This window comes from Mustela nivalis, assembly GCF_964662115.1.
Source record: "Mustela nivalis genome assembly, chromosome: 9".
In the NCBI taxonomy this organism is placed as follows: domain Eukaryota; kingdom Metazoa; phylum Chordata; class Mammalia; order Carnivora; family Mustelidae; genus Mustela; species Mustela nivalis.
In genome coordinates, this window is record NC_139028.1 from 51978171 (window position 1) to 52003357 (window position 25187).

At 36.6% G+C, this 25187-nt stretch overlaps 1 protein-coding gene across 27 annotated transcripts in view; it reads left to right on the forward strand.

Moving 5' to 3' along the window:
• PICALM (phosphatidylinositol binding clathrin assembly protein) overlaps positions 1–25187 on the forward strand; it is a 111669-nt gene that overhangs the window by 79205 nt on the left and 7277 nt on the right. For 6 of the 27 annotated variants that reach the window (XM_082749065.1, XM_082749054.1, XM_082749073.1 and 3 more), the window contains 6 exons: positions 5019–5126; positions 6914–7045; positions 7142–7172; positions 7356–7455; positions 12156–12215; positions 13624–13728. In XM_082749065.1, coding sequence (XP_082605191.1) covers positions 5019–5126; positions 6914–7045; positions 7142–7172; positions 7356–7455; positions 12156–12215; positions 13624–13728 — 536 coding nt within the window. Of the gene's footprint in view, positions 1–764; positions 846–5018; positions 5127–6913; positions 7046–7141; positions 7173–7355; positions 7456–10506; positions 10531–12155; positions 12216–13623; positions 13729–25187 lie in introns of all 27 variants that reach the window. The other 21 variants (XM_082749048.1, XM_082749050.1, XM_082749055.1 and 18 more) reach the window with 6 other exon arrangements.

Genomic DNA, 25187 nt, shown 5'->3' on the forward strand with positions numbered 1-25187 from the left:
TGTTACTAGAAGTTTTTGGATAGTGCTTCTGTAGAATAGTGGTCAGCAAACGTTTTATGTAAAGAGCCAGATAGTAAATATTTCAGACTTTAAAGGATATATAAAATCTATGTTACATATTCTTCTTTTATTTTCTTTCATTTTTAAAAAATATCTGTTTGAAAATGTAAAAACCTTCTTTAGCTCATGTGGCCATATTAAAAATAGGCCTCTGGCTATAATTTGCCAACCTCTGCTCTAAAGGATTAAGAACGACTGAGAAAAATCAGAGAACAGCTACATAGACACCCTCTAACTCGTTCAAAGTAGGACATTGGTCTGATGATGTGAACCCCAGTGTACAAAGTAGCTTATCCTCATTAAAGCAGTTATAAGTCAAGAAGAATGGGTTGATGATCCCAGCTATGCCATGTCTGTGACCTTGTTCAGGCCTGCTTACTCATCTGTAAAAGAAGACATCAGAAGACATGTTAACATTGACTAAAACGCCAACTGCTGCTTATTTCTCTAAGGAAATACATGTTGGTTATTTTTAAAATTTTGCTGTGAATATATTTTAAATAGAATGTTCATAATGGAGACTTAAGTGCTTTTTAAAATAAGTTGTAATGTGAAGAACACTAAGAGCTTGGACTCTCCTGTTTTTGTTCTGTTTGTTCATTTGTTTTTTAATTATTCCATTTCACTCTTAACTGTTCCTCCTCATTTTTCTCTTCCTTTTTTTCTGTCTCCCTCCCCCTTGCCCCCCATGTATGCCTTGTCAGATTCTTTTTGTGGCACTCAAGCTTATCCTAATACTACCCTTATGTGCCATGAGCCTTCTACCGTAGCTGGTTTATTTGGAGGTAGGTAATGGTATCTCTAAAGTTTATCAGTTTGTTTATGCAGGAGGGAGTTCTTTGTTTTCTTTAAAATGAGGATTTTTTTTTTAATTTGGTTAAGAAAAAATATACTTGCTTTTGAGGAACAGATCATTTTTTCCCTAATTTTGCTTGTGTTAATTAAAAACAGGATTGTTCTGTGAGTGGATACTTGTCATCTCCCCACTTTAATCTGTACTCAAAAGGTCCACATTTTCAGAGGAGCTTATAACATTTTATTATTACAAGCTTATGGAATTTAAAGCTCTTTATATAGTGATAGAACACTAAATAATTTTGACTTAAACAGTTGTGGCACAGATGTAGGGAGATTCTCCTGGAAATAGGCGTGCTTTGCCAGCACTATGCAAAGGCAGAAGAAACCGGGAACAGTTTCCAGAGAGGCATGGCCATTTTGATACTCATTTCTGCCTTTCCAAACATGTTCTAGGCCAGTGCAGTGATAATGAAACCCCAAAATCCAGCTGATTTTATTTTTTTCTTTTTGGTGCATAGGAGTTGATTACCTTAGTTCAGTTGGGATTGAAAAGTAGGTTTGACACAAGTGAAGAATGAGGCTCTTGACTGGCAGACTTGGGCATGATTAAAAAGATTTAAAAATGGAAATTATGAGGACATTTGATGGAAAGTATGTGTTTAGTATTCAGTGAATTTGCATTTGAATTCCTTTTTGAATTCCAGTTCTACGCTCTTACCTGTGTGACTTGAAACAAGTATTTGACCTTTCTTAAGCCTATGAAAATTGGGATAATAATAACTTAGAGGATTGTCATGAGATTTACATATATGACTGTATAAAATCTAGCGCTATGCCTGGTACGTAGAATTATCATTAAAACTACTACTGAAAATTATCTTGTGTATTCAAATCATTTTATATTTGTTATTATTTAATCATCAGATACAGCCTTGAACACATTTTTCATTGCTTTTAGACTTTATTAAAACTGCTATGGTTGTTCACTTTTTTGGCCCAGCATTTGCTGTGAGAAGCTCAAGAAGTTCATATAACTTTAATAGTGAATAAATATAATTACTATAGCTGTAATAATACAATTTTCTTTTTCTGCCTACTAGTTTATATAAAATGAAATACTTGGGATAAACTGAAAACCCCTAAAAGATTCTGAAATCAGATAATCTGAGGTTTAAGTCTTGGTTTTGCTACTTAATAAATCTTTGACCTTGAGTAACATTGTTTAAGCTCTTTATTTCCTCATCTGTAAAATGAGGATAATAATGACTATCTCATAGGGTTATTGTGAAGTTTAAATAATATACTGTTTATAAAGCTCTTGCATTAGTGTTTCATAGAGTTTAATAAATAGTAGAAGTTACTTTCACAGCAAGTATGAGATCTAATTTATTATGGAACTACCTCTAAAATCCCTTAACAAAATGGTGTGTTTTTCTGGACGGTATTTGGAATGCCTTTCTGTCCCCAAAGCTTGTTCATCTTGTACCATGCAGTTAATTTATTATCGTCCTCCTGATATATGCTCTGCCAGGCAGTGATTTCTAAATGTTGATCTATGAACTACTGATGGTCAGTGGTAGAGTTTTCACTGGGCCTTGGTGAAGTGAAAGAGTAGGCAGTTCAATGTCATGATTATTTTACATAGTTATCCTTAACTCAGAACTTGTTCATCTTTTTTTTTTTTTTTTTTTTTTGTCTCTGAATTTTCCTTTTGAGATGGTGATAGTAGTTTTTAATCTTTGTTTTAAGTAACTTTAAAAAATTAAATCCTGGGAAGCCTTGGTGGCTCAGTAGGTTAAGCCGCTGCCTTCGGCTCAGGTCATGATCCCAGGGTCCTGGGATGGAGTCTGGCATGGGGCTCCTTGCTCAGCAGGGAGTCTGCTGTTCCCTCTGCCTGCTCTGCCTGCTATTTCCCCTGCTTGTGTGCGTGCACATGCTCTCTCTCTCTCTCTCTGATTAAAAAAAAACAACAACAAAATAAAACCCTAAGTCTCCCAAAAAATGACTTGGGATTAAAGGACATTAAGTTGATAATGTTCATTGAAATGAAAATGTAGAACTCTTACCTAGAAGATGTGTTACTACTTAAAATATTGTTATTTTGAAATACATTGCTTGCTTCCCTAGGAGCCAATCAGATATTACAATTTATAAAAAAATTTCTTTTTACGCTTTGCATACCTAGAGACGTTTTTAAATTTGAGGTGCTAGCTCTGGGTTACTTTATATCCTCTCGAACTTTTTACACTTTTAGGTAGTAGTCTTGTAATTGCACAGACTGATGCCCCTAGGGACCATAGTAAATGGCTCCTCTCTTTAAAGAAAGTAATAAATGGATTACTGTAGAAAGATGGGTTTATCTCTGATATTAACCAGATTCTAGAAAGGTGGGATAAAAGAGGAGAAAACCGGGAATTTGATAGGCTATCCTGTTTATAAATTATTATGTATATTTCCTAAACTTTGGAGACCTAGCCAGCGAACTGTTTCCAGAATCACTTAAAGAACAATTTGTGTATTTCTTAAACTGATGGTTCTATGGGCACAAAATTAAGCACAGTAGATTTTTGTCTTCTTGAGTAGATGCGTAAGTTCTCATAGAGAAGAACCAGTGAGCCCATGGTGTAATTCTTAAACAGCTTGTACACTTTAAAATGTTGTTAGGGGCACCTGGGTGGCTCAGTCAGTTAAGCGTCTTCCTTTGGCTCAGATCATGATCCCAGAGTCCTAGAATCGAGCCCTGCATCAAGCTCCCTGCTGTGTGGGCAGCCTGCTTCCCCCTCTCCCTCTGTCTGCTGCTCCCCCTCCTTAAGCTTCTCTCTCTCTCTCTTTCTCTGTCAAATGAATAAATAAAATAAAATAAAATGTTATTAAACTGGTAAGTCTAGAGATCTAGAAACATCTTGATGAATGGTCAGATTTATATACTAACTTATTTTATACTTTGATAGTGTTTGTGTTCTCACTGTATGACCATTGTGGTGGTGGTGGTGGTGGTGGTGGTGGTGGTGGTGGTGGTTTAAGATTTTATTATTTATTTGAAAGAGACAAAGAGCTTGAAAGAGCGAGAGGGAGAGAGCACATGCTGGAACACAGGGGAGGGGCAGAGGAAGAGGGAGAACAGATTCCCCACAGAGCAGGGAACTTGATGCAGGGCTCAATCCCAGGACTCTGGCTGGGATCATGACCTGAACCTAAAGCAGATGCAGATGCTTAACCAACTAAGCCATGCAGGTTCCCCTGACCATTGTTTTCAAGAGTGGTTTAAGAAGTAATTATGGAATAAGAACTTTTTAAAAAAGATTTATTTATTTGAGAGAGTGTACACAGTGTGCATGCAGAGGCAGAGGCAGAGGCAGAGGGAGGGAGAATCCCAAGCAGACTCTCCCTGGTGAGGGCAGAGCCTGGACTCCTGCTGATCCTAGGACCGTGAGGTCGTGACTTGAACTGAAACCAAGAGTCAGCAGCTTAACCAACTGAGCCACCCAGGTGCCCCTGGAATAAGAACATTTTTAAAAACGTGTGTCCTTTGGAATACTCGATAGATCTAAAGGGTTACTTTTAAAGGGGGAACCTAAGGATTAATGCATTGTAACTTTCAGAATCCTCTTCTCAAATGAACTTAAACCATATTGCATTTAATTAATAATTTAAAGGTGGAAGGAAGGTGAGAGAAATAATGGAAGGTGAGTAAGTTGTCGGGGAGAGGGGGAAGATTCCAGGATCTAAGTAGAATCTCTAAGTAGATATTTTTTAAAACACTGTAGAACATTTACTTCATTACCAAGTGATCATTTGCATTGTGTATATATTTTACTTCATGCACAGTCCTGGAATTTTAGATGTGTTTAGTTTTCTAATCAGTATATAAAATTAAGGTAAAAAGATAAAAATTTTATTTTTGTAATGAAGCAAACTTAATAGTACAACTTCAGTTGCTCTTTTGTTAGTTTTCTTTGTCAGTAGGATGATTTTGTTACAGAAAAATGTCATCATTACAAAAAGATGGAGTAGTGTTAAGAAACATTTTGCTTGAAGGATTGGCCTTGTTTTTCATTGGGGGAATTTATTGCTTTTTCCATCCTATTGTCGTCATTATTAAGAGCCGTAAATGTAGATATATTAAAGAATTGAGCTTTTTCCACTTTGGTTTTCCTTAGGATTCACTCCATCTCCAGTTGCACAGCCACATCCTTCAGCTGGCCTTAATGTTGACTTTGAATCTGTGTTTGGAAATAAATCTACCAACGTTATTGTAGATTCTGGGGGTAAGAAAAAATTGTCTGTTAACATTATTATAATGTTCTCATTTAGATTCTGTGCAAGGACAGATAATAATATCTTTTGAACATATGTAAATAGATTAAATTGGAGTAAGCCAGTGAAGTTGTTTCTCTTCTCCCAGCTACTAGATGAGAAGAACTTCAAGGGATTATTAACTGTTACCCTTTTCTTATTGGCAGTTTTGATTCTGGGAGGATTTTGTTTCTCCTAGAGCTAAATGAGATCTTCCTCACATTAGATTGGTAAATTGCTAATGGTTATATGTAAAATGTTGTGCTTTGTAGTCATTACAATTTTCACCTTTACTGAAATGAAATTGGCTTTTTTGAAAAATAGGAAAAATAAAACATTTGGTACCTGACTTGTTGAGACAGTCGGTGCTTAACCAACTAGAAGTATTAAGTACCAGAGCTCTAGGGGCTTTTTGTTATTTTAAGGGTGGTTCTTTCTGTAGTGTCCTTGTTCATTTGTCTTAAAATTGGGACTTATATAAATTTCTAGAGCCAGGTTTCCATTTAGTATTTTGTTACTCCGAAGTTTGTAAAGATTAAGAGTTTCCATGAAATTTATTATTCTTACCATGGAATGACCTTTGATTTTAATTAGTAAATAAGTTCAAGTCATTTGAAGAAACATAGTGAGGTGTTTTTGATTTTATAATATTCGATTATACAAAAAGTAAGCAATCTTATAAAGAGTATGTATGGACTAAGAATTTTTTTTCTCTGTGCACTAGTTGGTTTATAATTACATTTTGGATGCATTTGGCTTTTTCCTTTTCAGTTTGTTTTTCTGGGGAAAAGGATAAAGTAAATAGAGATCAGCTACTCATATTTTGTACACCACTAGTTTTGGTGACTTTGTTTTTATCAGTCCTGCATCATGTTATTGAGTCCTTTACTGGATTTGTTTGAATGGATTCACTTTTCTCGCTTTGGTAGAGAACCTTAAGGGATCTATTTTATTTTCATTTCTAAGCAATCTAGTTTAGTAGATGGTTTAATGTCATTGGAGCATAAGGCTAGCAATTTCTTAGGTATAATTTAGGTTAACTGTTTTTAGACAGAAGAAAAGTGATAATCAAATGGTACATTTTTACTTCCTTCTAATGTTGTGGTTTACATATACCTTGCATACTCTACTCTGAAGAATGTAAAAAGGTCTACAAAATATTTATTAGATGAAACATTTTTCAAAGGAACAGAGATGTATTTTTTGTCTATATTTCTTCAGGTATAAGGGAATCTTCAGAAAATCTTGCCAGTGAGGGGGAGAATTCCATTCCATTCCCTTCTCTTTCACAACTTTGGAATAAGAATTGTTTACTCGAATGCTTCTTTCTCGTCCCCTTTAACCTTAATATAATTTTTTTAAAAGATTTTATTTATTTATTTGACAGAGAGAGAGAGATCACAAGTAGGAGAGGGTAGGGGGAAGCAGGCTCCCTGCTGAGCAGAGATTCCTGATGTGGTGCTCTATCCCAAGACCCTGAGATCATGACCTGAGCCGAAGGCAAGAGACCCAGCCCACTGAGCCACCCGGGTGCCCCTAACCTTAATATAATTTTGTCATGAAATAAGACATGACAGATCTTTTCAATCAGTTCACTTTGAAATGGTGAATTTCTCCCTCTTCCATTTAAAGTCATTAATTAATGCCCCATGGAGGACTTTTCCTGCCGACGAATAAGTAGAAAAGGCAGAGATCCCTGTAGAAAGCTAGCACCATAAAGTCCCTTACAAATCCTGTTTCATCTGTTTGTAACTTTAAGGCTTTGATGAACTAGGTGGACTTCTCAAACCAACAGTGGCCTCTCAGAACCAGAGTCTTCCTGTTGCCAAACTCCCACCTAACAAGTTAGTATCTGATGACTTGGATTCATCCTTAGCCAACCTGGTGGGCAGTAAGTATTCTTTGGATTCTTTTAATCGTCTTCACAATTAATTGTATTATAAAAATGAGTCTAGTTTTTAAATGCTTTCTTTATTTCCTGTTGTAGATCTTGGCATTGGAAATGGAACTACTAAGAAGTGAGTGTTTTATATGTATTATTTCCCCCATGTACCATTTAGAGGTTGATTTGGCTTTCATTTCAAAAGTATGTGTAGACCTGTCAGATCTGCATATTAAATGCTTTTTGTTTAATCTAAGTATATAGTAAAGAAATTTTACAATTATAGACATTTAACATTCTCACTGATGTTTATTTAAAGTGATGTAAATTGGAGTCAGCCAGGTGAAAAGAAGCTAACTGGAGGATCTAACTGGCAGCCAAAGGTTGCACCAACCACTGCTTGGAATGCTGCAACAATGGTGAGTTGAAAAGCTCACAGTAACATGACTAATTTAGGAGAATAACATGAAAATGTTTTTAAAGTGATAGCTGTAAGTGGGAGGATTTGTTTATTGAGTTTTAGATATATAAGTAATTTTTTATTTTATTTTTTTTTAAGGAAGCTGATTGACTATTTGCCAAGTATGTTTTAGTAGCCAACATTTATTTAAGGTTTACTTTGTGTCAGCCATCATTCTAATTAATGTGTGATTTTTTTCTTCTGTATTCCTCAAATTAACTACATGTGGTGGTAACTATTACTGTCCTCACTGTGCAGATGAAATGGAGGCACAGAGTTACTACATAATTGCCTAGGATCCCAGAGTTTTTAAGTGATTGGGTGGACTTTTAGAATACAGGAAGCCTAACCGCAGAGCTTAAACTCTTTAATCATTACCCTCTACTTCTGATCTCAAATTTATTATGTATTTATCTAGAATATAAAATCATTAGTGTTTTTCTGATCTCACTATTGGTAATGTTTGGTTTTTGTTAATGTTGTCGAATAGTTCATAGAGTTGATTTTCCTTACTTGCTATAATTATATTCTTAAAATCCCCTAAACACTGAACCATTGCTAGGCTCACACGTACTACATCTGTACGTATTTCCTTTAGCAATGGTTCAGGGTTCACTGATTTAGTATTGGGTTACTTTAACAACATAGGTGCAGCAAATAAGGAGAATTGCCTATATGTGTATGTACACACACACACACACACACATATATACACACATATACCCCTTACATTCATTATTATCTCAAATCCTAAAAAAATACTTGTTCTAGTAGACCCCCCCCCTTTTTTTTTTAAACAGAAAAGAAAATGTGGTTCGTAAGAGTTACGTTTGACTTACTTACCAGAACCTGCAGCACTAAATTGAGAATCCAGCCCTATCTAGCTGGCTCCACAGCCAGAGAGCTTCTTGCAGTAGTATACTGCATTATTCCCTGTGTTCTCATCCTCTGGTCATTGTTTTATCAGAGCCAAAACAAGACAGAATCTTATTTTGTTCAGCCTCAGCTGAGAATGAAGGTGTTAAGCAACAAATTTTTCACCACTCCATGCATGTCTGTGAAAGCACCACAAACATTAATTTTCGGGATCACAAATTTAGCAAGTAAGCAAATTTATAAATATGTAAGGTATGAAAAATGAGGATTAATTTATATGTAGCATCTAGTACTGAAGAAGTTCTGCTAATGTTTTTAATCACTATAAGGTATGGTTGTCCCAGAGTAGCTTTATGGCTCTACCCCTGTCCTCAGTCAGCTGCTATTTCACCAGTGCGGGAAGTTTTCCCACATTAGAGAAAACCAGTTTCCTCCTCCTCCTCTTCTTCTTCTTCTTCTTTTTTAAAGATTTTATTTATTTGACAGAGAGAGAGAGATCACAAGTAGGCAGAGAGGCAGGCAGGGGAAGCAGGCTCCCTGCTGCACAGAGAACCCCACTCGGGGCTCGATCCCAAGACCCTGAGATCATGACCTGAGCCGAAGGCAGAAGCTTAACCCACTGAGCCACCCAGGTACCCCAAACCAGTTTCTTCTTAAAGAAAAATTTAAAACAAGCTTTCTTAACAATATTTTGGAAATAAATAACATTTTGATTACACAGACTACACATTGTAGCCTTCCTGTTGTTAAAGACCACCATTATCCCTCTTATAGCCACTCTCTTGTATTAAATCACTTCCAGAGCACCACCTTGTTTTCCTGGGCTTAATCATATGTGAAAATTACCAGGGCTCAGCTAAAAATAATGTGCTAATAAAATTTGTGACATTATGTAAAGAGTTTTATTAGGTTTAATCATCTTAGATGAAAAATAAAAATTTAGCTAACTTGTTTTTGTTTTTTTTTAATTTAGCCACCTTTTTAAGGCAACACTTTTTCATTAATAGAGGTCACTGCCATTCTAATAAATCCTTGCATTAAGCTTGTTAGGTTTTACACATACATGTATCCTCACTATCTTGAGTCTGTTTACACTGCATTCTTGGGAAAGTTTGAATTGATAGCATCCCAATTACAAGAATAAAGTTAGGCAATTTCTCTTTGTAAGTATAAAACATCTAGAAAGCAGATTTTAGTTGAAATCCTTTCTCTCTGACTCTGAATCCCAGGTTTATCTGTACTGTAACAAACTTCACTGACCAGGGGATGACAAGAGGTTAGGTTAGTGGATTTTATACCATTTGGTGTGAATTACACATTGATAATACATGAAGACTGTTAAAAATCCAAATGCTGATATGAAAATACAATGAATATTTTATTATTTTGTATTAAATTGGTATTGACTTATATGAAATATTAGAAGTTTGTAGATAGTGCTTGACTTAAGATTGACTACCAGAATGTAATAGGCATTTAACTAGTTAAAATTTGTATGTAAGTTGATGATATTTATGCAACTGTGTTATTGTGTGTCATCTCTTAAGAATTTTCTTAAAATATTTATATGTATGTATATAATAGAGTTTCTTTTTTAATGACTAACATAGAGGGCTGGTGATGTGATTCACTACTTAGATAAACTGCTGCTTATGTCATTTCTTTACATTTCTAACCTTTTTATTAATCCATAAACACTGTCAAGGTTTTTGAACTTTTTTAAGTTAAAAAATTCATTGGTCTTTTATTAATCTGTATGATGATATTATACTACAAATTCTTTGAATTATTGCTTTCTTTTTTCCTGAGTGGTGGATATATGATTCAACCCTGTTTATGGGACGCACTGAATTTTGCAGTGTTGTCACTACTGATAGATTTTATGTTTTATGATACTTGTCATAAACTATTAGATATGTAAGGGGATTATGTTAGAGACTAAATTTCCCTTGTCAACCTTGATAGTGTTTTAGTATAGGTGTTCTTCCATTAGATACCGGAAATACAAGGGATTTTAGGTAGTCAGTGAATGTACATGTGAACTAAAATGCTCTCTGTGTATTTTCTGTTGTGTAAGTATTTGTTCTAATCCAGTGTTATTGCATTATGTAATTGTTCTCCCTGGGAAAAACAGAATGGCATGCATTTTCCACAATACGTAAGTGACCAAAAACTAGCCTTTTTTGCAATAAATTGGCATGCTATTAACCACTGCTGTAGCAGAATCTCATAACCTTCCAGCTATTACTTTTTTCACATTCAGATTTTCAATGTGCCAGAAATTCTTTCTAGCATCTACTGATTTCATGGATGTGTTGCCGAATTGATTCTGATGGTGGCATGGGAAATACAGAATTTTTTTTTTTTTTCTTGCTTAACATTCTGCCATTTGCTGCCAGATGGCTGGGTGTCTGTGTGTGTATCTGTGCTGCCACTATGCACTTGATGATTTCTGAATGAAGGGAAATGTTGATTGTTGTAATGTTGAAAATAATAATTGCATGAAATCTTACAGGCTTCCGCTGTACTTGGCAGTTTGTCTGCTGCTCTTGCAGCTCTCAGTTTTTAAGTAGGGAGAGACCAATAAATCCTACATGCTCACTCAAATACTAAACTTTTAACTATTCACTTTAGTTATGCTTTAACTGCTCCACGCATATGTTCAAATTGCTGTGTAATTTCAGTTATTTTTTGTATTTCAGCAGTGTTATTGGTCTTTCTCCTGTATTCAGTTTCAGTTTTCATTATAAGATATCACACACACACACACACACACACACACACACACACACAGAGGGGATGTTGTTAAGACAGCAAATATATTTAAAATGATTTTGTGCTCACATTGTATATTTACAGAAAGCTTGAGGTAGGGTAGAAGGTGGAGGGGAACTTTAAACATCGTAGGGCTAGGTGGTTCTTTTAAGTGTTTAAGAATAAACAGATTTAAAAACTTCTTGCTCCTCCAAATTGGTGCTTTGTAGAAGATTGTTTAATTTACAGAATAAATTACAAGAAGTGCTAATACACGTACTCTGTATAAAAACCGTGTGCCTCATAAAAGTAGTCACACTCAGTAGTGTTTTGAAATCTTTGAGGTTCTTTGAAAAAAATGAATTGAGGTCTTCAGAAGAACTTTTTGAAATATCAGATTATTAATTGATTTGGGATCTTTAACTTTTTCTTTTCTTGCTCAAAATACTGAAGCACCTAGGAAGACATTCACTAATACTTTTTCTGGGTAAACTGTTTTTTTTTTTTTTAAGATTTTATTTATTTGAGAGAGAGATAACGAGAGAGAGCAAGAGCAAGGAGAGGGAGAAGAAGGCTCCCTGCCGAGCAGGGAGCCTGACCCGGTGCTAGATCCCAAGAACCCCAGGTATCATGACCTGAGCCAAAGGCAGGTGCTTAGCCAACTGAGCCACCCAGCTACCCCTGGGTAAACATTTTTTGTAATAGCAATAGACCTCAAATTTTAGAACGTTCGGTATTTTTTTTTAAATCTGAAGATCTTTAAAGCTGTAAAAAGCACGTTGAAATTTTAGATCACTGTTGTATCTAAGTTTAAATGTTTTTTTTTTTCTGATCTGCTTTTCTGCTAATTTCAAGACACTCTTTTTTCATTGAACATTAATTGACACAGTTATTAATGATCCTAAGTGTCACATTTAATCACAGCTGTCTTAGCAATTCTTTTTAGTGGAACTATGCTATTAATTCCTTGAACTCAACTGATGTAACATGAGTTATACATCTTTGTTTATTTTTTCTCCACCATGTCAGGCACCCCCTGTAATGGCCTATCCTGCTACTACACCCACAGGCATGATAGGATATGGAATTGTAAGTATTGTTCCAGACAAAACTTTTTGAAAATAGATTGATTTATATTTAACATGCCTTTTTACAGTTACTAAAAAATGAACTTGGTAATTCACATACCTTTAATGTCTAACATAGAATCTTATATCATAACATTGGTTTCATAAATATTTCTAGAATTGTCATTATACAGTAGATATCATTTATGAATGTTAATAGTAGTACCTGGCTTCTTTTTCCCCTCATAACTTTGCCAAGTATTTTATGCTTCATTACAAACCCGTTTAAACATGAATGTTATCTCCAACCCTTTGTGTGCCCTTATATTAATACTATTGAAGTCTTAAAACCTTAATACTATAGGGGAAGGGGGGAATTAACATTTCTTGAATTGTGTAGGGGCAAATTTAGTCCAGTATAGGCCAGAGACACTTTCCTATGACAGTGATTAATTACTGTCATACAGAAATACTTGTCTTACTTTTAAGCTGCCCATAATCCAGTCTACACTGCCCTTACTCTCCCAACTCTCTAAGACTCACTTAGATAAGAAATGGAGGTAATGGCTTCAACCCCTGTATGTGGTTGAGGAACTGTTGATAATAGGAGGCAGCATCACATCCCTTGGGATTGCTACTGTGGCTGCTATGCTACTTCTTTATTTACATTTTATGGAAGTAGCTCTGGAGTTTAATTGAAAGGTAGAACCTGTAGAAAGATAATATTATAATAGAGTATGGTATTTTAACCAAAATGATACTGTGGTGTGCATGTTCTCTATTTGGTTACTTATTTGTGTTAATTCTATACCATGGAGTAGTAGTTTTTAAACAAAGAGGTGGTTGGTTGAGACTCAATTTTCAGTTACTCAAGAAAAAACTAATCTCTTCATGTGTTATTTAAGCCTATTCTTGGTTCTCCCTAACAATAGATGAAATAAAAGGAAAGAACCATTGAGAGTAAACCACTTCAAAGAAACAACTGTATTCACTTAGGATCACTTGCATAATGGCATAAGAACTTGATTTGACATTCAAAGGTAGTTTGTTTTGAAATATCTTAGCCATTTTTCAGTTTCAAGTTTTCCTATGTCTAAAACTGCAAATTTGAAAATTTTGAATTGGTTAAAATTTTGACTGCCATACTGTAGTAAGGTTTAAATTTTGCTTAAATTTAAGCTTGCTTTTTTTTTTTTTTTAACCTTAGAAGTATATACATCAAAGACTTTTAAAAAACTGTTAAGAATTTATGGCTGTCAGTCTTACTTGTATTTATAAGAATTTTTCCTTCGAGTTAAAATACTAGTACTTTCCATTCCTGCCATTCTTCTTGTTTACTACTTAAGCAAAATGTTAATCGACATTATCTAACTTAATATTTTTCTTTTCTTTTCTTTTCTTTTCTTTCTTTCTTTTTTTTTTTTTTAAAGCCTCCTCAAATGGGAAGTGTACCTGTAATGACACAGCCAACCTTAATATATAGCCAGCCTGTCATGAGACCACCAAACCCCTTTGGTCCTGTATCAGGAGCACAGGTACTTATGTGCCACATGTAACTCTTTTAAAATGTGCGTGATGTGGGAAGGATAGAATACTAAAAATTCCTTTTATACAACATAAGAAACAAACTGTTTTTCCCTTTGACAGTGGATGTTATTTGCTTCTTTATCATCTAAAAATGCTTTTAAGAATATTGATTTATTTGGAAGAAGTGGACAAACAGATTACAAACATTAAGGATGGAAAATTTTTGACAACTTACTGTTGGTCAATGCAGAGTACAGTTTTTTTTTAGTTTAAGGAACCTACTTTCTGTTCATGATTGTGGCTTTGCTCTCCTTTGTGAACCCTAGAAACCTTGAACTCAGAGCTCCAGTGTTTGGTTTGACTGGTGCTAGAACAAAGGTGTTGCCCTTGAGATATTTGTGGAATGTGGCAAGTCTACAAAAAAGTGATGAAGAACGTATTCTTTCACTAGATAACATGTATTTAAAAACAAATGGTGGTGGAGGTGGGGATGATGGGAAGGCAAAAAAAAAAAAAATCTTGAAATGCCATGCTGACCTAATTTCTTTAAAGAAGAGACTTTCCTCTTCAATTGTTTCTAAGACCCTCTCCCATTTCCTGAAATTTCACCCCAAATATTCACACTTTCATCCCATTATTGTTAGCTTTAGGGGAATCTGGATTTTTTTAGAAGAGCTTTTCCCCACTGTGGTCAGAAGAGATGTGCGGTTTCTTTGTTACTCACTTTTCTTGTGGCATACTAGTAGATATGACACTCAGGAAGTGATAGAATGGTTTCTCATTCATTATGGCACTGATCCTGTTGTGTAACACTTGGTAGAAATTACACGCAATTATTAAAGTACTCCTTTCTTACACTGCTTCTGATGCCAAGTGATTGGTTAACTTTCATGTGTTTAAAACTTATTTGAAAACATTGATGTGAGCATTTGGTAATGGACTTGTTATTCCTTTCCCACTTGAATATATGTAGTATTTCCATTTGCCAATCCCTACAGTGTTACACGACCAATATTAGTTTGCACTGACCCAGTTTGAATCTAGTCTCTGTGTATTTCATAGACTTGGGAAGCATAGGTGATCAGTCCTGTTTTTTAGACTTTTTTGAGCATTTAACTCATTTCATAAATTGGCATCTCAGGGACTACCAGTAACTTGGAGTGGATAGTCAATTTAGTCCTGATTAAAAGGTAAAATCCATGTTCTTTGCAATTCATATATTTGCCCGATGCCTCTTTTTTTCCCCTTTTGTCCATGTTAAAGTAACCTTTTCTTCCTGTTCCTTAATCAAAGTATTTATATTGAAAATAGCTGGGAGTGAGAGTAATTGATGCAGCCATAACTTTTTTTTAAATAAGTCAGTTATTTTGTATGTATTTGTTTTTATAAAATGGATTATGGAAATATATACATAGTTTACCGTGTGTTCTGTCTTTTACCAATAGTGGTTCTAAATACTGGCTTAACTTGCTAAAGAAGTACTAGATTTTGATAATCTTTTAAAATGTTTATTATTTCCCTAATGGTTGGTATAGACGGTTTCTTGAGATTGTAGGCCTCCCTTATGTCTTTTTTTTCTTTTTTTTCCCCCAGTTTTTTTGTTTGTTATGTATACTTTTTTTTTTTTTAAAGATTTTATTTATTTATTTGACAGAGATTTCACAAGTAGGCGGAGAGGCAGGCAGAGAGAGAGAGGAGGACGCGGGCTCCCTGCTGAGCAGAGAGCCTGACGTGGGGCTCATGACCTGAGCCAGAGGCTTTAAACCCGCTGAGCTACCCAGGCACCCCTGTTATTTATACTTTTAACGTCAGATATGGATCATTTATTTTTTTAAGGAAAAAAGGGGGGAAAGGGCAGAGGAAGAGGGAAAGAAGCTGACCCTCTGTTGAGTGTGAAGTCTGATGTGGGGCTCCCTTTTATGACCCTGAGATCATGACCTGAGTCAAAATCAAGAGTTGGGTGCTTAACCAGTTGAGCCACCCAGCACCCCTATCATTTATTTATTATTTTTCCTGTATGGATTGATTGAGTGATTACGACCTTAAATGTATTTAAGAGAAAAAGCTATATTCCAGTGCTACAAATTTACCAGAAACTGCTTGAATACCACCTACTTGAACACCACCTAACATTTTCTGAACTTGTATCACCTTCTTCTCAAAATAATTTTTAAGGTAGATGGGCTTGCTATCACCATCCTGTTTTAGAGATAGAGAAAGCTGAGACTTGGAAAGGTTCTTCAACTAAATAAATGATGAAATGCAACTTACCCCAGGAATCCTTGGTTTCTGGTCCAGTGCTCATTTGTAATACTCTTACTCTATACTTAATGGGGATTGGGCCCAAATGGCTACTATACTAGCACTGTCTTCCTTTTGGCATCAGTGAACTACTCTGCAAATCTTTGGGTTTCCTGCTGGATTATAAACTACATTTACACATTTCAGAATATAATTTCTGTAGATGTCAAGAACATCTGTAGTGTTGGGAATGCTTTGAATCTAACTCAAACATTTTATATGAATTTGCTTTAAAAAAAAAAAATACGTGGTTTAAAAAATTGTGATAAAAGGGCACCTGGGTGTTGCAGTGGGTTAAAAGCCTCTGCCTTCAGCTCAGGTCATGATCTCAGGGTCCTGGGATTGAGTCCCGGATCCAGCTGTCTGCTCAGCAGGGAGCCTGCTTCCGCGCCCCCCCCCCCCCCCCCGCCTACTTGTGATCTCTGTCTCAAATAAATAAAATCTTTTTTAAAAAATTGTGATAAAAATCTGCCTTTATGAAAAGTGCTGGTCTCCTAGCATCTCCTCTTATTCTAGGTTTTATATCCTGTTGCCTTCTCAAAATCCACGTAACTCACTAAACCACCAGAGAAGTGCAAGAATTCCCATGGGCTTGAAAAGAGACACTGACAGAAGTACCTTTTCCTAATGAAATTATGCCAGAAAAGAAGAGAATAAGAACATTAGAGTCATTAGTTTCAAGTTAAGAAATCAAATTTGATGTGAGCACTTAACTCTAAATATAGATTGAAGAAAGCATGTAAGGAAGCAAATAGATAACTAGAAAAAGAGAAAATCCGGTGGCAGGGAAATGGCTCCGAAAATCTTCTGTCGGTTTCAATCAGTTAAAAGGCAGAATCTCAGATTTTTTTTTTTTAAAGATTGGATTTATTTATTTTAGGGAGAGAAAGCGCAAGTCGGGGAAGGGCAGAGAATTTCTAGCAGACTCCATGCTGAGACACTCATGACCTGAGCGGAAATCAAGAGTCAGATGCTTAACGAACTGAGCCATCCAGGCTCCCAAGAATCTCCTAACTTTTAATGTTACTTTTCATTACTTTAACCCTTTGTTCTCCAACTGTTCATCACAAAGCCCCATTAGTTTTTTTCTCTGCTATCATTACATCCATCCATCTTGCTTTCTACAGCCTTCACCCAGATTGGAACCCTTTATCTCGTGCTTATTTTACAAGAGTCTCCCTGTGTTTCTTGTCTTTCTAATTTAATTCATTCTGAAGATACTGGAATAATCTCTGTGCGGTATTTTTAGCATCTTATCTCTATATTTAGAAACCTAAGGAAATGAATCTAAATATAACTGAACATATTACTCATCCTCTTAACTTTCCTTCTTTCTTAACAGCTACCTCACAAAGTCTCCTTAACTGTTAAGAGTAATAGAGAGTAAATAGAACATTCAGGTTCTTCAATTCCCATGCCTTTACAATTTTCAGAAAGTATCCAGTGTTATTCTACTGCTTGTCTTTGCCAGAAAGTCTTCATATGTTACAAAGTGGACTTAGTCTTTGTTCTTTTTTTTCCTTTGGTAATGCTTTTAGTTTTGTTTTTTTTTTTAATGGTTTTAGGGTTTTTTTTTTTAAGTTTTATTTTATTTTTTAAAGATTTTATTTATTTATTTGACAGACGTAGATCACAAGTAGGCAGAGAGGTAGGCAGAAGCAGGCCCCCTGCTGAGTAGAGAGCCCCGATGTGGGGCTCAATCCCAGGACCCTGGGATCATGACCTGAGCTGAGCCAAAGGCAGAGGCTTAACCTACTGAGCCACCTAGGTGCTCCTAAGGTTTTATTTTAATTCCAGTTAGTTAATATACAGTGTTATATTAGTTTTAGGTGAACAATATAGTGATTCAACATTTGAATACCTTACCCAGTTCTCATTCTTTACTTATTCATTAGTCTTCTCTTGTCCCTTTCCAGTATTTCTGAGATCTGAAACTCTTTTCCTTATCCTGGATTATTTTTCTTTATAGAACTTACTATTACCTGACATCTGTTTGTCTGTCCTGTCTGTCTGTCTATCCATCCATCCATCCAGTCTAGCAAGAGACTCCTGGAATGATTTATAAGCTTCGTAGTGGTAGGCTTCTGTGTGTTTGTTTACTTCTTTGTCCCTGATTCCTAGAACAGTGCCTGACTCACAAAAGTTTTGAACATTGTCAGACAAGTGAACCTGGTTGAAAACTTACCTTCTCTGTTACATTAACTTACTTGTCCTTCATTGATCTTTTCACTTACTTAATAACCATTGTGTAATAATTTATAGCCGTATTTAAAATCAGTTTAATTTTGGTAGCTTTTAATGGTTCTGAGACAGTCCTTTGGATTAATTCTGCCCATTCAAATGCTAGTTGTAAACAGAATAATTTTTCTTAATGAATTAACCTTTTAGTTCTCTCATTATTTTCCTCCCATTTTTCATTTGGATTCAAAATTCTTTGAAGACAGGGAAGACATGGTAAAGTAAACAGTAATTTAAATGTAAAGTGAAATCCCATCAAACTAAAATGTTTTAATCAAATCCCAGTTCTGTACCTATTGCCAAAAATCTTTCCCTGCTCCTTGAAATGCTTTTTGGAACCTCTTACTCACCTAGGGCATAACCTGTATCTTCTGGTTTCTTGCTTGCTTACTTTAAGTTATGTTAATATTTTTAGAGTATCTTGGGACGCCTGGGTGGCTCAGTTGGTTAAGCAGCTGCCTTCGGCTCAGGTCATGATCCCAGCGTCCTGGGATCGAGTCCCACATCGGGCTCCTTGCTCAGTGGGGAGCCTGCTTCTCCCTCTGCCTCTGCCTGCCATTCTGTCTGCCTGTGCTCGCTCTCTCCCCCCCCTTCTCTCTGATAAATAAATTAAAAAATCTTTAAAAAAAAATATTTTTAGAGTATCTCAGCCCTACCAGATATATTCATCTTACTGCCATTTAGTTGCCAAAAAATTGTGTTCTGTGTCCTTCATGTATCTAGGTTACTCTAAGTGCTGTGTTAGTGTTATCGAATACCTTCCAGATGGCTCTTATTTCAGACTAGACTACTCTGTTCTTTAGGATATTGTCTTTAACTTAATAGACTACACTGTACTATTGAAATTATGCCTTCCTGTACACTCACCCAGTTCTCACTCGTTTTTTATGCTGTCTTATTCTGTATTTTTAAGGTATTTTTATGTAACTTTTGCTTAAAAAGATGGGGATTATGTTATGTTTCATGCCCAATATTGTAGCTTTTTAAAAAAAAATATTTATTTTTAAAATTTCTTTTCATTGTTCCAGCATTCATTGTTTATGCACCACACCCACTGCTCCATGCAATACATGCCCTCCATAATACCCTCCACCAGGCTCACCCAACCCTAACCCCTTGCCCCTCCAAAACCCTTAAATTGTTTTTGAGAGTCCACAGTCTCTCATGGTTCATCTCCCCCTCCATTTCCCGCAAGTCCCTTCTCCTCTCCATCTCCCCATGTCCTCCGTGTTATTCCTTATGCTCCACAAATAAGCGAAACCATATGATACTTGACTCTCTCTGCTTGACTTATTTCACTCAGCATAATCTCTTCCAGTTCCGTCCATGTAGATACAAAAGTTGGGTATTCATCCCTTTCTGATGGAGGCATAGTACTCCATAGTATATGTGGACCACATCTTCCTTATCCATTCATCTGTTGAAGGGCTTCTTGGGTCTTTCCACAGTTTGGCGACTGTGGCCATTGCTGCTATGAACATTGGGGTACAGGTGGCCCTTTTTCTCACTACATCTGTATCTTTGGGGTAAATACCCAGTAGTGCAACTGCAGGGTCATAGGGTAGCTCTGTTTTTAATTTTGTAAGAAATCTCCACATTGTTTTCCAAAGTGGCTGCACCAACTTGCATTCCCACCAACAGTGTAAGAGGGTTCCCCTTTCTCCACATCCTCTCCAACACACGTTTTTTTTGTTTTTTGTTTTTTTCAAAAGATTTTATTTATTTTACAGATGGTGATCACAGGTAGGCAGAGTAGGAGGAAGCAGGCTCTCTGCTTCAATGAGGGGCTCGATCCCAGGACCCTGAGATTATGACCCAAGCCAAAGGCAGAGGCTTCAACCCACTGAGCCACCTAGGCATCCCTCCAACACACGTTCTTTTACTGTCTTGTTAATTTTGGCCATTCTAAATGGTGTAAGGTGGTATCTCAATGTGGTTTTGATTGAATCTCCCTGTTGGCTAGTGATGATGAACATTTTTTCATGTGTCTGTTAGCCATTTGTATGTCTTCATTGGAGAATTGTCTGTTCGTGTCCTCTGCCCATTTTTTGACATAATTAATCTGTTTGTGGGTGTTGAGTTTGATATCCTGGATATCAGCCCTTTGTATTGTCATTTGTGAATATCTTCTCCCATTTCGTGGGTTGCCTCTGTTTTGTTGACTGTTTCCTTTGCTGTGCAGAAGCTTTTGATCTTGAAGAAGTCCCAGAAATTCATTTTCACTTTTGTTTCCTTTGCCTTTGGAGACATATCTTGAAAGAAGTTGCTGTGGCTGATGTCAAAGAGGTTACTGCCTATGTTCTCCTCTAGGATTCTGATGGATTCCTGTCTCACGTTGAGGTCTTTTATCCATTCCGAGTTTATCTTTTTGTATGGTGTAAGAGAACGGTCGAGTTTCATTCTTCTACACATAGCTGTCCAATTTTCCAGCACCATTTATTGAAGACTGTCTTTTTTTCCACTGTATATTTTTTCCTGCTTTGTTGAGGATTGATTGACCATAGAGTTGAGGGTCCATATCTGGACTCTTTACTCTGTTCCTCTGGTCTATGTGTCTGTTTTTATGCCAGTACCATGCTGTCTTGGTGATCACAGCTTTGTAGTAAAGCTTGAAACAGTCAGTGTGATGCCCCTAGTTTTGTTTTTTTCTTTTTCAACATTTCCTTAGCAATTTGGGGTCTCTTTTGATTCCATACAAATTTTAGGATTGTTTCCTCCAGCTCTTTGAAAAATGCCAGTGGGATTTTGATCAGAATGGCATTAAAAGTACCGATTGCTCTAGGCAGTAAAGACATTTTAACAATGTTTATTCTTCTGATCCAAGAGCATGGAATGGTCTTCCATCTTTTTGTGTCTTCTTCTATTTCTTTCATGAGTGTCCTGTATGTAGTTCCTCGAGTACAGATCTTTTACCTCTTTGGTTAGGTATTGTATGGTTCTTGGTGCTATAGTAAATGGAATCAATTCTCTAATTTCTTTTTCTGTATTTTCATTGTTAGTGAAAATACAGTGTACAGAAAGCAACTGTTTTCTGTACATTGACTTTGTATTCTGCCACATTACTGAATTGCCGAATGAGTTCTGATAGTGTGGGGGTGGAGTCTTTTGGGTTTTCCATATAAAATATTATGTCATCTGTGAAGAGAGAGAGTTTGACTTCTTCATTGCTAATTTGAATACCTTTTATTTCTCTTTGTTGTCTGATTGCTATTGCTAGAACTTCTAATACTAGGTTGAACAAGAGTGGTGAGTGTGGGAATCCTTGTCGTGTTCCTGATCTCAAAGGGAAGGCTGTCAGCTTTTGCCCATAGAGGATGATATTCGCTGTGGGTTTTTCATAGATAGAGGAATGTTCCCTCTATCCCTGTACTTTGAAGTGTTTTAATAAAAAATGGATGCTGGATTTTATCAGATGCTTTTTCTGCATTGATTGAGAAGACCATGTGGTTCTTCTCTCTTCTCTTATTGATTTGTTCTATCACATTGATTGAATGTTGAACCACCCTTGCAATCTAGGGATAAATCCCACCTGATCATGGTGGATAATCTTTTTAATGTACTGTTGGATCCTATTAGCTAGGGTCTTGTTGAGAATCTTAGCATCCATATTCATCAGGGATATTGGCCTGAAATTCTCCTTTTTGGTGGGGTTTTTGAATATTGTAGCTTTTAAGGAAAAAAAAATGCTGCATTAGTGTATCTTACCTAGATGTTTGACTACGTGGGAAATACTAGATCCCTGTGATTGGTGATTTTTTTTTTCTCTTTTCATGCTTCCTCCCAGTTTTGCTCACTGTTTGATGGCTTATTTTAAGTGTGTTTGTTTATTAACTTGAGGAGAATGGGGACTCTTAGGGGACTCTTACTTCTTCTCTTAATGGTGTTTAAATCTTACTAATACTTATTGGTGTATACACTGAAATGCCCATTGCTGACCAGTAGTTTATTAAACTCATTCTACATTGCATTATGCAGCTTTTCTGTTAAAAGCATGAAGACAGTTCATCGAGTTTCAGTTTTCTTTTGAAGTCACTTTAATGCGAAGTAATATTCTTTCAGTGGATGTTTATGAGGCAGTTTAGATGTTGTTGAAGATCTTGGGGATGGGGAGTGGGTATTATGTTAGTTACATTCTTATCACTTCCTTACATGAGAAACTTACTCTGATCCCATACCAATCTACTTTTCAAAAGCAGTATGAAAACCAGAGTGTTACTTATGGGCATTTAATTTTTAAAATAAGCTGTCAGGGTGCCTGGGTGGCTCGGTTCTTAAGCTGCTACCTTCTGCGCAGGTCATGATCTAGTGTCCCAGGATCAAGCCCCTCACCAGGAGGCCTGCTTCTCCCTCTCCTACTCACCCTGCTTGTGTTCCCTCTCTCGCTGTGTTTGTCTCTGTCAAATAAATAAAATCTAAAAAAAAAAAAAGTTAAATCAGTGTACTGTCGAAAGTTTTGTTTGTTTCTTGATTGGTATTGGTTTTGTTTTGTTTTAATATGGCGGGTTGCCAGTTTTATTTATGGAGGATATGGCTAAGGATGCAAAATGGCTGCTGTGTTTTGTTTGTAACGGCCAATTTTAAGTAAGTCTGCATCAGTTAAGTGTCTGAAAGGAAACAATGGCTTGTTGTGAGTATCTTTTACCCTTCTAAATAAGGACACTGTTGGATATAGGAATAATTCAAGTCTTAAAAAAATTGCCTTTTTAATGACTTTCTTGTGTGTCAGAACTAGTGGATCTTTTTGCTGTTAGGCTTAATCCTTACTCTTTTCGTTTCTTTTTTCTTTTTTCTTAGCTTTCCTGGTGTTTTAAATGTTGGTTGTTGGCAGTGCCTCTTCTGTCACCTGATCTGCCCAGCTGGATTTCTGTGAAAAAGACCTTTTGCCTTGTCAGCAGTGCTTTATACTCATTTACGGTTGCCTCCTAGAAGATACCATGAGGGAATATAGTTCAGGAATTGGGATTTAATACCATAGATGAAATTGGTTATGTAGTCCCTGGGGTACACCTGAATCAGAACAAAAATTTGAGAAGTCCATCTGCTGACTTTTTTTTTTTTTTTTTTTAAGATTTTGATTACTTAGGGCACCTGGGTGGCTCAGTGGGTTAAGCCACTGCCTTCGGCTCAGGTCATGATCTCAGGGTCCTGGGATCAAGTCCCGCATCAGGCTCTCTGCTCAGCAGGGAGCCTGCTTCCCTCTCTCTCTCTCTCTGCCTGCCTCTCCATCTACTTGTGATTTCTCTCTGTCAAATAAATAAGTAAAATTAAAAAAAAAAAAAGATTTTGATTACTTATTTGGCAGAGAGAGGCAGGCAGAGAGAGGAGGGGAAGCAGGCTCCCCACAGAGCAGAGAGCCTGATGCAGGGCTTGATCCCAGGACCCTGAGACCATGACCTGAGCTGAAAGCAGAGGCCTAACCCACTGAGCCACCCAGGCGCCCCTAATCTGCTGACTTTTGATGTTAATAAGACAACCTAGAGAATAAGGCCTTTTACTGTTTCTTTCCTAAGGACATTCTTTCTAAAAGGTAGAGATCTAATTTCTTGTCTTAAACAAAACCAGAACATACTCTTAAAATTTTGAATGACTATAAAGTTCTACCTTCGTGATTACCATAACTGACCATATACAGCACTGTGTGGTTAGAAAATACAGGAGTATATTGACTGTCTAATATTTACTAAAGGAGTCCCCTTTTTTTTTAAATTAAAATTAACATTTTATTTATTTGACAGAGATCACAGGCAGGCAGAGAAGCAGGCAGAGGGGGCAACCCCCTGAGCAGAGAGCCCGATCCAGGGCTCAGTCCCAGGACCCTGGGATCATGACCTGAGCTGAACACAGAGGCTTTAACCCACTGAGCCACCCAGGCTCCCCTAGAGGAGTCCCTTTTTAAAAATTCTCTGTTACACTTTAACTTTTTCCTATATGTTAAATATAGCCATAAATTCTGGCTGAGTTGAAATTAACTGGGATAGCAGAGTTTAGAGAGGAAACAAAAGCACCTGCCTTGGAGTCAGCAGATCTGCATTAGAGTCTACTGTTAGTGTCATGGGGCTGCCCATAGCAAGGTATACCACAAATTTGATGGCTTAAATCAGAAAGACATTCTCTCACAGTTCAGAAGGTAGAATTCTGAAAACGTGGCCCCCAGGGCTGGGCTTCTTCCAAATCCTCTGGAGGAAGATCTTGCCTTTCTTCTTTCCCAGAGGAAAGGAGTTAGCCCCAATCATTATTTGGTTTGCAGCTCTAGCACTTCAATCTCTGCCTCTCTCACATCGCATTCTCCCGTGTCTGTCTTCATGTGGCATTTCCCTCTTAAAAAGACACCATCATTATGTTAGTGTCCTTTTAATGACTTCATCTTAACCTGATTACGTCTGCATAGATACTGTTACCAAATAAGGTCACATTCATAGGTCCTGGGAATTAGGACCTCCTATGTTTTTGAGGTCCTTAATTATAACTCTTACCTGCCAACATCAGATAAATACATGGACATAGGTCATGGTGGTGACAGGGCGGCCCTCCTGAGCATGGGCCACATTAGTGCGGGAATCATCCATGTGCCCAGTAGACTGTGGACACTGTTCACAGAAACCAAGCCACATCAGTCTTCAGGATTGTATCAGCAGGACTTTAATGGCTCAACCTTTTTGGAATGTAGTGTTACCCAGAAGTATGAAACTTCATTTTATAATAATTAAAGTATTTATTTAGACCAAAGAAATACGCTCATCTGTTTTGGGGTGAGGGGTAAACCTTTTTTGAAATGTCCAAGTCTAAAATTCTCTTCTTAGACATTTTTAGTGGAAATAGACTACATAAAACAGGTAAAAGCATGTAGCTTAAAGCTCATATGGAATACAGTTCAGAAAAATTTTTTTTAACCAAGCTGGGGTGCCATATTTCCAGTAAATGGCAAACA